The sequence below is a fragment of the Phocoena sinus genome, chromosome 5 (assembly GCF_008692025.1).
Source record: "Phocoena sinus isolate mPhoSin1 chromosome 5, mPhoSin1.pri, whole genome shotgun sequence".
Taxonomy (NCBI): Eukaryota; Metazoa; Chordata; class Mammalia; order Artiodactyla; family Phocoenidae; genus Phocoena; species Phocoena sinus.
The window spans coordinates 71,755,121-71,768,244 of NC_045767.1; the positions used below are offsets into that span (position 1 = coordinate 71,755,121).

Sequence of the window (13,124 nt, forward strand, 5' to 3'; positions counted from 1 at the left end):
AGGTAAGGTGAGAGTCAGAGAGTGAGGATCTGAGGTCAGGGTGCTGGCCAAGGTACGCCGGCCTTGGGAGTTAGAATGTCATTGAGGACCGTGAGTCCCGGGTTCATGTGACCTATTTTAGAAATAGAAACCTTAACTTTCTAAGTCAGTGTTTTTATGCTTCTTTAATCCTCTAGAAGTTTTCATTCAGCAAGCATGCTATTCATTCTACCTGGAGTGTTATCCTCTTAGATCTTTATATGTCTGTTTCCTTCTTTGTTTTTCACTGAGGTCTCAGCTCAGATGTCACCTCCTCAGTAAATCTTAGCTACCACGCAATCCAAAGTACATTCCATCCCTCCCACTCTTGTCTCAATCTAGAAGCAATTTACTTATATGTTTAGAGGTTAGTGCTTCCCCTACCTAGAATGTGAGTTCCACATACCCGGGATCCCATCTCTTCTGTGCACCCCTCTTTCTTTGAGGAGTGCCTGACACCATAGATCAACAATAAATGTTTATAAAAGGAGTGAATTAATTAATGGACTAATGGAAGACAATGGCATAATACTAGACCAGGGATATAAATGAATAAAACATGCCCCCAGCCTTCAGCTTTGTTCTAGGTAGAGGAAGCAGACATATAAGTAAATAAAGATAACCCTGTATTAAAGATGCAGTAATGGTAGTTAATTCAGAGTATAGTGAGGGCACAAAGAAGGGAATGATCAACTCTACAAGGGTGAGAAGATATCCAGAAAGGCTGCAAAAAAGCGATAAAATGTAACTTATGATTAGACTAATGAGTAGGGGGTTACACAGTAGAAAAGGAAGGAAAAGCACTTGGGGCAGGCAGTGTGTAGCATGTGCAAAGGCTCAGAACCACAGAACTGGGGAGGACGTCGTGTGGAGGAGGAGCTGTCCATGTGCAGTTATTGGCCTTTGTCTTTTTTCTTCAGGTCTGTGGTATTTAGGAATCAGAAGAAGAAGGCATTTGTGTCTATATTTAAAGTGAGGGTGGCAGTGGGAAATGAAATAAAACCCTCAGGTACAGGTGGAGCTAGGTGGGGAGTAGGGCACAGTATTAGAGCTTGGTCAACGATCTCCCACGTGGAGTATCTTTGTCCATTATTAAACCGTGGACATTTTAGATTTCGCATAAACAATTAAAATGCATCCTAATCACTCAATTTTAAAACAAACTTAACATTCAGTATAGAGTAAGGCTACCCAAAAGCTTTGGCAGACACTATGAGATGGCAAAGAGAAGTCTTGGCCAACATTTGCTTGTTTAATTTGGATTTATATAGGGTGAAAAAAGAAAGAAAGGAGGGGGGGGAAGGGAGGGAGAGAGGAAGAAAGAAAGGTGAATGTGAAATCTGCAAGCTGGTAGGAAAGCATAATATGAATCATGGGGGTAAATCTAAAATTTCAAGTAGCCAGATGTTATCTAAAATGAGGACAAAGATGTTGGACTCCCACCATGAAATAGATAAGGCTTAGTTCAATTATGGGAAGCTGTCCACACTGTGTTCTGTATTCCCTAATTAGGAGTACCCATTTTCTCTGCATTAAAAAAATGTCTGTTTGAGGTCAAGTGGGAGGGGTTTATGTATTTGCTTTCTAAGGAGTAACATCTTTTCAATCTGTTTCTCCACCCCCTTCTTTATGGAATATAAAACCAGCAAGTGTCTGATAGTAATGTACAGCAATAACATTTTATGGCTTATCCAAGTACCAGTTATTGAGTTAGGGATCCAAAAATCTACAAGAAATGTTCAGTCATAAAAAAGAATGAAATAGTGCCATTTGCAGCAATGTGGATGGACATAGAGATTATCATACTAAGTGAAGTAACTCAAAGAAAGAGAAATATCACGTGATATCACTTATATGTGGAATCTAAAAAAATGATACAAATGAATTTATTTACAAAACAAAAATAGACTCACAGACAGAAAACAAACTTATGGTTATGGAAGAAGAAAGGGGAGAAAGTTAAATTAGGAGTATGGGATTAACAGATACAAACTACTATACATAAAATATATAAGCAACAAGGATTTACTGTATAGCACAGGGAACTATATTCAATATCTTATAATAACCTATAATGGAAAAGAATTTGGAAAAGAATAGATATAGATACAACTGAATCACTTTGCTGTACATCTGAAACATTGTAAATAAACTGTTCTTCAATTTAAAAAAATGTACAGAAATGTATAAGATATGGTCCTTCCTTTAGAGGAACTTACACACCCTGTGGGGAGAGTACATATGCATGGAATCATTTAAAGCTGGATGGTTTGGGCCTGGTTGGAGTAATCAGAGTTCAGAGAAGGTAGGATCTATCCATCATAGAAAAAAAAGAGCAAAAGTCAATTTTGTAATAGAAGGTCTCCATGAGGAAAATTTGGATCTTAGGTAAAAACACCTGTGATATAATCTTACAGATAAGAATTGCATGTGATAACACTATACTTTCTCCTCAATTCAGCAACTAAATATCTTAGTCACTAGGGATTAACTTATTTTAGAGACAGCAACTAAAGTGGAAGAACATTCTGTTCCTGCAGTTTCATTTTGACATGTATCTTTCCTTAAATCTTCTGGGCTCTTCTTTATATTATTTTATGATGCTTCTAGGGTCTTGTATGGTCCGGAGTTTCTCACATTTATTTTGACATTACTTTTTATAAACACAGTTTTGCTGACCAGAGCCCCAGCTTTGGTCAGCTCCAGGATCTCTTTTATTCTCATGATCACAGCACAGGTTCTTAAATTCCCCAAATGACTTATTAGATTGACTTATGTCTTTGTCACAAAGACGGAAGTTACAAATTTTCATTAGCCTTAGAGTAACTTCAAAATGCAGTAGAGTCCTTATGTTCTGAAGCCAGTTATTAGTCAATGCGGAGATCATTGGCACAATGAAATCACTGTTTGCTTCTAAGGTCCGTAACTCAATCCTAATCATGTTCCAAAGAACAAACGTCCCTAAAAAATAAAATTAGGGAGACCCGTACATACTAGCCTCTTCTTGGAGATTCCTGGTACCCATTAAACGCTCTGAGAAGTGCTACAATAAAGCACTGTTTAAACATTTCTTAAGTTTATTTCAGTATGGAACTCTTTGGGGTTTTGCTTAATTCGCATAAACATTCTGAGAAGGGTGCCTCTGGAAATATTGCTCCAACCCATGGCGTCTGTCACACTCACTAGATAACAGTATCATCATAGACCTTCATTAATCCTATGCAACAAGGTTCCTGAGTATCGAGTGAGAAAGAAGTCTCAGATGTTGCCACTCTCTTCTGCTGACTTTGGCAAGGGGGTCCTCAAGGAAAGGATGGTTCTCTGAGTCACTGAGGGCCCAGCACAGGCACTGGCTCAGTGTTACTATGTGTGAGACTCGGGAGGAAATGTGGCCAACTCGTTAATGAACGGCCATCAGATTACAAGTGCTTACGAACTCCATCAAACTGCAACAGGGTTCAAATTTTGCTAAGTCAAATATCACGGAGCAAGAGATGCTGTTTTTAGATAGAAATTTAAGAATGCCTTGTGACAGCAGTAAACTGGGACCTTTGAAACCCATTGTTAGCCTGGCAACCTGCCTGAAGGTGAGTGTATCGTTTGAGAAGGAGAAGGAGCATTAAATTATTTGGGTTTCTGTTGTGCTGGTCTCATGTCACTCATTCTCTCATTTACTTTATACAGCCACCCTGTGAGATAGGTGTACTTTTTACCATTATTCAGAAGAGGGAAAATGAAGCTCAGAGGGTTAAGTAAGCAGCCTTAGGCCCCTAGAGGGTATGCAGTGGGTCTAGGACCTGAACCCAAACCCATGTGATTCCCAGCCTGTGCTCTTTTCTTATTGAGGCTGTGCTAAATCTCACCAAACTCCTAAGCGCAAAATGCAAGCCACGGTCACTCTGAATCTAATATCACACATCTCCATATTTTACTCTGTTCTCTCCGTCACCTCTCCTGGCTTTTCTGCAGTCAGGACTCCTCTAGAATACAGTGGCACTTTTGTGAAAACCTGATTCAGAGGAGAGGGCCCCTTTTTTGACTCATCTGAAAAATTTGTAAAGCAGTTGACTGCATACTACAGATTTCTAGTACAACATTCTTTCATTAAAACTAGTACTTCTAAATAAGAATGAGAAGTACCGTGTTTAACAAAATGAAGTATTTTTCCCCAGTAAGCAAACTTCTTAAAGCCAATTTGTAAAAGGAATTGTACAAAAGAGAGGGGCATAGGGCACAGTTGCCAAAAATATTTGATGATCAGAAATCTCTTAGAGGGACCCTTGGATATTAGTGTCTTGTAGCATGTTACCAGGAAATACTGATGAATTCTGTTAGCGTGCTTATAGTAATTTTATTTCGGAGGGTTGGTTTTAACAATAGTAGTGATTTGAGCTGTAAGATATTTTGTTAAAATAACATAGTATGAATAACGCCCTCACTTTTAGAAGAATTGATATTCATCAGTTGCTGTGGGATGAATATATGCCCAAAGTAGAATCCTAGACACAATAAAATATAGCTCTGCCCTGTGTATTTCAAAATAAGAAAACTCAGCTAGTTTTTGGTGAAAGGCATTGTTCCTCTCTTGCTCACTTTGAGTTAATAGTCAAGGTAGTCTCCATTCATATTATGCATTCTGAATTTTCCATTTAATTTTTTTCTCTTTTATTTCCCTATTCTCACCTCCCATGACACCATGTCCATTAAATCTTTTTTAGAAGAATAAAGTTTACTGTCTCATGCTTCACAGATTCTGTTTAGAAAAGCTCACGTAGATTTAAAACTCGTTTTTTTAGGTACTTATTGTAACAACGCTTTGTCTTTTTGGATCTTCAGGAAACAGATGTGGTACCAGACACCAGGCTTTTGGACAAGTTTAGTCAGATTACACCTCAGCTTTTTACCCCACTGGATGAGACTATCCCAGATCCACCACTGGAGACTCTGTACATCATCGACTTCTTTATTGCTTTGGCAATTTGTAACACAGTAGTGGTTTCTGCTCCTAACCAACCACGGCAAAAGGTAAGTCTCTCATGCAAACAAGGGTCCCCTTCCAGAAGAGAATTTTGGGTTTAAGTGTACTTGTTATGTCGTCTTATTATGTGGATCGTAATTAACAATAGTAGCAGGTAATATTTATACATTACTTAATCTGTACTCTGAACTTATGATGTTCTAAGTGATTTACTGGTACTAATATGTTTAATCCTCCCAACAGCCCCATGAGTTAGGTGCTGTTACTCTACTGTTCCCCATTTTACAGGTGAGCTTAAGTAACTTGCCCAGGGTCACAGGACCAGTTTGTGGGAGACATAGGATTGAACCCAGGAAGTGTGGCTCAGAGCTACTATACTATTTTGCCTCTAGGAGGATAGCTGATGAGAACAGTTCTTGGAAAATGTGACCCTGTTCATTTTGCTTTAGTTTGCTTACCAAATTTGAAGCTTTCTGTGGAACTTCTAAAACCTCCAACATATGCACTGCATCAAGCAAAACATAAAGTATTAGATTCATTATCATGTTTAATGATAATGTCCCTTTTCATGTACCAGTTGGGTAATGTAAACTCAATCGCTCTAAAATCCAATGCATCTATAATATACCAAGGCTCTGCAGTTCCCACACAAGCTGGATTTTTAAAGTCTCTTTGTAGCTTAGCATCCATGGAAAATTCATTTTCAATTAAGAAGAAAAACTTGTTTTAGAGACTGGTGATTTACCGCTTGCTGTGCTCTCTTCCTTGAATATAACTCTCTCCCCTTTTGCATACATCTATTTAAAATTCAATTTGTAGCACAACCCAGTTAAATTTTAATTTTCTGTTAGATCATTTTCTCTTGGCGACTTCAGAGGTGGTCAGTTTTAACATAAAAATGTTTTACTTCCCATTAAGCTTTCATTTGATCAGAAACTGTATTTTTATAAGATTTCAACTAGAAATTTGCTCTTTGAAAACTTACATAGTTAGAGGATAACTCACTGGATGTTCTGTTTTTCTCCCCATGTAACACTTTTTCATATACATCTGTTTCCAATATAGACATCTTTTGGTGTTTTCTGTTTAAGAAATATAGTTGCCTTATCCTCAAAGAATATAATATTCTGTAGCCTGAATCTCTAGGCATGTAAGAGCCTAAGCCTCATATTTTAAGGTAGTGACAGAAAGGCAATGAATAAAGAGTTAATCAGAATTCATGTGGAGTACAGAAACGTCATCTGTGGTTGCGTTTCACTTTTCATTTTTGAGTTGCCAGTAAGTTTGAAAATTGACCAGCATGAGTCCCTCAAACTATCATAAAATTAATACTTATTAGAAGAAAATTCTTTAATGCCTTGGGCATTTCTAAATGAGAAAATTTTAGCATTCAATTAATTGGTCATCCCAATTAGTTATTAAATTCTAAATTTAATCACTGATAAGAGTTAAGATCTAGAAGAAATGAGGCTATGAACAAGAAAAAGTTCTATAAAAATAGAAATTTGAATTCCTATTATGATGCCGATAATTCTTCTGTGAGCTACTTTGTTTATTGGCCTACTTTGCTTAAAAGGTCATATTAACAACCTTTTTTAGAACCTGGAAAATAAAAGAAAAAAAGTACATTTTGTTAATCTTTCGATTTACTTTCTTCCAGTGTTTTAACTGTGTATTATGATACATTTGTTTTTATACTGTTTTTTAATACTATTTTTTTTTAGCTTTTTCAGTAGTGCCCTGTAATCTTTATAAACTTGACCTTTAAATGTTATGTAACATTTTAAGATGTTTCTAATTTGCTATTATTAAATACTTGCTTGTAATTTTTAAATTGTTATTGCTAGGATGCATATAATAAAGATTATTAATTTTTTATAGTTTAAGTTATTTCATTAGGGAATTTGCTATATGTATGTCCACTGCTAGCAACGTAGCATTTTATGTCTTTTGCTATCAGTTTTCTTCCTAAGTGGTTTTGAAATTCACAATGCCATCAACATTAGTGCATCTTTTTCATCATGGCTATTTTTATTTTTATTAACGTTTCCTGCGGCAGTTGTAAGTATGAAGCAGGCTGCTATGTGAGGGAGTGGTAACTCTTCATATCTCCTTTTTTCCCCCAGTTTGACCTCGCAGTTGTTGTCAGCTGCCTTTGACTGTATTATCGAGACCTTCCCATATTATCTTTCCTAGATTGGACTCTCTTCTCTGCATGCAATGCCCATTAAGTCTTTGGAAGAGATTAAAAGCCTCTTCCAGAGACTGTCTGTCCGAAGATCAAATTCACCATCTCTTGCCAGTGGGAAAGAGCCATCCTCTGGGGTCCCAAATGCCTTTGTGAGCAGACTATCTCTCTTTAGTCGAATGAAACCAGCTTCACCTGTGGAGGAAGAGATCTCCCAGACAAGCAAGAGTCCCCAGGGCTCTGGTAACTCAGCTTGTCCCATAGAAACTGAGAAGCAAGACAGCAATGTGGATGTCACAAATGGCAAGGTGGAATCCCTCCCTGGACAGCCCTTGGCCTGCAGCCTGTGTTATGAGGCTGAGAGCCCGGATGAAGCGGCCTTAGTATATGCCGCCCGGGCTTACCAGTGCACTCTGCAGTCCCGGACCCCAGAGCAGGTCATGGTGGACTTTGCTGCTTTGGGACCATTAACATTTCAAGTCCTACACATCCTGCCCTTCGACTCAGTAAGAAAAAGAATGTCCGTTGTGGTCCGGCACCCCATTTCCAACCAAGTCGTGGTGTATACAAAAGGCGCTGATTCTGTGATCATGGAGTTGCTTTCAGTGGCTTCCCCAGGTGGGTTCATACAGGACTGAGAGGGAAGTGATAGGAAGGGCTTGGAGATTGAAGGGCCACTCTCAAGGGATTTATAAAGGCAAACAAGCAGATCTGTAGGGATCCGTCACCCTTGGTGAAGTGAAGGGGAAGCTGCCTAGGATCTGGTGAGAAAGCACCGAAGTTTTGGGGTTACATGGACAGGGTTCAAATCTGGATTCTGACAGTAGCCATGTCTTGATCAAGTTACCTAACTGTCCTTCGCCTTCAATAGGTGGGGATTATGGTACCTCCTTTATAGGTTCCTGAGAGGTTTAGTGATATACTATATGCAGTATAAGCCGCGCCTCTGACCAGAGACTAGAAAATGGTAAATGCTCAGTAAATGACAGCCACCATCCTTATAATCATTGTGACAGTCGTTATCGATGGTGTGGGAATGGTGTTTGTATTAAGTTCTTGGTACTTTTCTCTCCCCAGGGAAAAAGAGACAAGGGAAAGATTTATTCTGAGGGGTCCTTTTTATAAATGCACATTTGGGATTCAGAACTCCAAGACCTTTTGTTTGTTGTGGGTTAAGTTACCATTGTTTTAAAAAAAATATGTCATTGGGCAAACTGGTGGGAACACGTGTGTTAATTATTTTAGATGGACCAGGTCTGGAAAAACAACAGACGATGTTAAGGGAGAAAACCCAGCAGCACCTGGATGCCTACACCAAGCGGGGCCTGCGCACTCTGTGTGTAGCAAAGAGGGTAAGGCTGCTCCATGTGCCCATAGGCTGGCTTCCTTCCTTCCTAGCTCCACTATCATTTAACGAAAACGAGCGCATATTAAACCCTGATCCAAGCATCGGGAAAAGTTTTTGGGCCACTGGGCTCTATTTTCATATCGCTTCTTTATTCCTTATATATTGGTTGGTTGTAGTTTGTTCTCAAAGTATTTTGCCAGAAAGATGCCTGAAAGTTATATTGTCTGAGTTCTCCCATGTTTCAATATACCCGAGTGCTTTTGTATGGAGTATGCAGTATGACTGGGAATAAACATCCCTGGATCCTACTCTCTTTCTCTGAGTACCTTGCAAATATCATTCCTCTATCTTACAGCATTAAATGTGCTTTGAAAAGAATGAGGCTGGAGACTGGCCTTAATTTTCCACTTAAAAGTTCTTGATATTTTTTCCTGGTGGGCTCATAAGTCTTTATCTGTAAATCCAGGTAAATTTCCTAAATATTATCTCAGTTTTTATCATTCTCTATTGAGAATAATCCTGGGACATAGTGTATCCTTTCTAGATAAAAATTTAAGTAATAAGAAGACAGAGCTCCAAGAAGTGATTTGAGGGGTGTTACTACCAGAACCACCCCTGGGGGCATGGGAGAAACAGAGATACGAAGCCTTTTAAGAGTGAATTGGTCAAGTTTTTTGTGCCACTCGGCCAGTGGGGTCTGGCTTAGTTATTGACCAAGTCAAGCTGCTCAGCTGTAATGAGGCTATATGCAAGGCCTTACACCCTTATATTACCCTCCCTCATTGATAAGCCAAGACGTCCCCAGCCCCATCCCTACAGCCGTGGGCACAACCACATCCCCAGCTGCACACCTAGATAGTGTTTCTTCCTTCAGTACAGACTCAGCTAACTCATTGTTTCAGAGTAGAGCAGCGGCAGGAGAAAGTGCGGAAGTCTACTTAGGGTGGAGAAGGAGAGTCTGGTAAGGGCTAGTGCAAGAGAAGGATGTGCTTATGGGGGAGGGAAGGGAGTCTGTTGTCAAGATATAACAGAGCTATGATGAACATTGAAGGAAAAGAAACAGAGAACAATCAGATCAGCCCACATAGGGGAAATATTGGAGAAGAACCAAGGAGGCTACTCTTGCCACCTCTCCCCCTCTTCTGCATAACTACCTCCTACCCGTTCTGTTGTCTTTTCCCTCCCTGGCTCTGAGCTTTACAGTTAATTTTTGCTGTGTTAGAAGCCAAAGTATCAATTTTCTCTCCTTCCTTCTGGGCTCTGGCTGGTAGAGAAGATTGAGAGATACATGTAGATCAAAGTATCAATGCTTTAATGGCTGTCCAGTAGTACCCAAACAATAGAGCTCCTGGGAGAACCGAATTGGAGACTATAGCTAGGACCTGAGGCCAATGTAGGCATCTCTCATTTCTTCTCCAAATTCTAGTTCTCGGGAACTGCCTTAGGGAAAGTGGGATCTGGTGTAGACTCTGAGGCACTTAGTCAACCAGCTGCATGGAGAATCAAAAGCCTGCCTCATACACAGTTGTAAGAAGAATTCAAGATCAAAACAGACCTTCTGCGTCAGTGGAATGATCCTGCCCTGATAAAAATGTAGCCCAATAGATGTCAGATTCTCCCAAATCAAACTACCTTGTGGGCAAGAATGAGTAGATAGAGAATTTGCCTCACCCCCTCTACTGCATGCTGCTTTATAAGAACTGAAAGTAGATTTCTCCCATTACAGCAACCTGAAGACAAGGGAAAATGTATCATTGGTTCCTTCTCCAGGAATTCCACTTAATTTTTTGTTTGGAAGAGAACTTCCGTGCTTCACCCATTTGGCCTCCTTTTTCTTTTAACCTTTACAGATAACTCACCCTATAAACCAACCATCAAAAGAAATCAAAGGTGCTGCTAGCTATATAATACCTGAAATTGAGTACTGGACACCACTTTTTCAACTGCACCATTAGAATAACCCTGAATTTAACTTTCAAGTGGCTCCTTTCTCCCAACTGCATACTCCCTGGTTTAACTGATTAACCTACTTTCATCTTATATGGTGCCTAGAATTTCCCAGAGATCCTGAGCTACAGGGTCTATCCGTCCTCAGTGTTACACTAGTCTGATCACAGAGCTCGGGAAGTTTGTGACTGGGTAGTGTGAGGATTTGGACCTGGCCTGAGTGAACCCAGAGAAGGAAATACCATAGGCTCATCACATGGCCTGCCTCGTAGCTTTTTTTCCCCCTCATAGGTCATGAGTGACACTGAATATGCAGAGTGGCTGAGACATCATTTTTTAGCTGAAACCAGCATTGACAACAGGGAAGAATTACTACTTGAATCTGCCATGAGGTTGGAGAACAAACTAACTTTACTTGGTAGGTATTGTCTGAAGGGGGAATTTTCAAAAACACTTGATGTCTGTAAATTAGTTATTCACCAGTGGCTTTTTTTCACTTTGATCTAATAGATACATGTGGTTCTGCCCACCCTGTCCAGTTTGACTTCTACCCTGCTTCCAATCTTTTCCAGTCCATTTTCCACTGCAGTGAACTTAGACTTCATTTGTGGCAGGCTAGTCATCCTTAAGATCATTTAAAAATTCAATGCTTTAACGTAGAATACAAAGCCAATTAAATACCCTGGCTCAAGAGAGGAAAGCTAAAGTTTCTTGCCAGCCATTGGATAAGGTATTTAATATGTGTTGTCTTTTTGAATCTGCACAACAAATCTCTATTTTATTTAGAAGAAACTTGGAGCACAGAGCAGTTTAATGACTTGTTCAGAGTCACGTGCTAGTGGCTGGCAGAGCTGGGGAGGAGCTCAGATCTACCTCACTCCAGGGCCCCTATTCTTTATCTGTGCCTGCAACCGGGCTAATGAAACTTGTCTCTCTTCTCTTACTTCCTGGTTTCAACTAAAAGTTGCACACCTGACACCTCTTGTCTCAGATAGAGCTGCATCTTAAAATCACCTGGAGCACTTTAAAAAATACCGATGCCTGCTCAGGGATTCTGTTTCAATTGGTCTGATGTGTGGTGTGGCCATATTGAATTTTTCAAAGCTCCCCAAGTAGTTCTAAGAGGCAGCCAAGGTTGAGGAACACAGCCTTAGAGTACTAACACACCAAAACACCGGTCTCTGAGCTCTGTTCCTCTGCTTCAGAGAAAAAACAATGATCTAACTTGGTCTCTAGCCAGTAAAGTAATGATCTTCCTCCTGAGTCATTTCTCCGTGACAGTGTGAGTGGTACAGATTCACATTTCCTCATCTGCAGTTCCAAACTCAAAACTGCTTTGTGAGTTTAGTGCCAAAACTCATTTAGCAGCAAAATCAGGCCTGATTCGATAAGACAATTTAAAGTCTTTATTATCCTAATTAGTGTGAATGTTGTAATTTGTAAGTTTTGCTAAAAAATACTAATACGCTTGATTACCAGATACTATAAAATATGATACATATATCCTCTTACCTTTTAAAAATCTGCAAAACTTCTGAATTCTAAAACATAGCCTCAATTGTTACAGAAAAGGGGATTATGGACTTATAATATGAAAGAGCATTAAAAATAGATAATACGTGTTACTGACCAGAACAGTCTTTAAAAGCCTACCCTTACCCTCGGGAGTATCATGGAATCATAAAATTGAAGAGTAAGGATATATAAGTAATTGAATGAAACCCCCTCAATTTACAGAGAAGCAAGCTAGCCAAAAGAAGAGAAAGTAAATTTGATAAACTCATTCATTGATTGCGAAGGCTTTCTTCCCAAAATATTACTTTGTATATGATTTTGGTCTGAGTCTTCACGCTTCATTTGGACCCCTTGAAGCTACTAGAACCTTTTGTGTGGTTCAGGATTGGGTCGGCTAACAGATAGGGTTCAATTATAGTTTAGATGAGCTTCAGCTGGCTTTTGTGTTTCTTAAAAGCCCTGTTGCATTTTGGTTATTTTTTAGGTGCTACTGGCATTGAAGACCGTCTGCAGGAGGGGGTCCCCGAGTCTATAGAAGCCCTTCACAAAGCCGGAATCAAGATCTGGATGCTGACAGGAGACAAACAGGAGACAGCTGTCAATATTGCTTATGCGTGCAAACTACTGGAGCCAGAGGACAAGCTTTTCATCCTCAATACTGAGAGTAAAGTATGTTTACTGACATCAAGCCAGTCTTTTTGTGTTTTCAAAGCCAACGGAATACTTGTGATGTGCTGGGTATAAGGAGAAAGAAAAACCAATAACCATTAGCTCCTTGATAACTAGTGCTTCTATCCAGCAACCTAGCTTGTTTAGTTCTTCTAAAGGCTTGGAAAATATCATGATTCAAAGGAATCATTGCCGAATAAAGACCCTGAAAGAAAATTTCCTTTTTATTTGCCTCTCCCCCGCCCCCCATATTGAATTATCACTGATTTGACAAGATTTAGACCATGATGACAAAATATGTCAAGCTCTGGGACAGAAATCTACCCCCCTTTCAAGGTGAGGAGAAGTAATGATTCGGTTGGAGTCAGGTGAATAAGTATTTTCCTGGTAATTCTAAAATTAGGCTCAGAGGATAATCCTGCCCTCTAGTGGTTAATCTTAGCTAGTGCACCTGAGAATAT

At 39.5% G+C, this 13,124-nt stretch overlaps 1 protein-coding gene across 2 annotated transcripts in view; it reads left to right on the forward strand.

Moving 5' to 3' along the window:
* ATP10D (ATPase phospholipid transporting 10D (putative)) overlaps positions 1-13,124 on the forward strand; it is a 125,697-nt gene that overhangs the window by 84,121 nt on the left and 28,452 nt on the right. For both annotated transcript variants that reach the window (XM_032632656.1, XM_032632657.1), the window contains exons 11-15: positions 4,855-5,043; positions 7,193-7,802; positions 8,430-8,536; positions 10,771-10,897; positions 12,479-12,663. In XM_032632656.1, the coding sequence (XP_032488547.1) occupies positions 4,855-5,043; positions 7,193-7,802; positions 8,430-8,536; positions 10,771-10,897; positions 12,479-12,663 (1,218 nt within the window). The remainder of the gene's footprint in view (positions 1-4,854; positions 5,044-7,192; positions 7,803-8,429; positions 8,537-10,770; positions 10,898-12,478; positions 12,664-13,124) is intronic.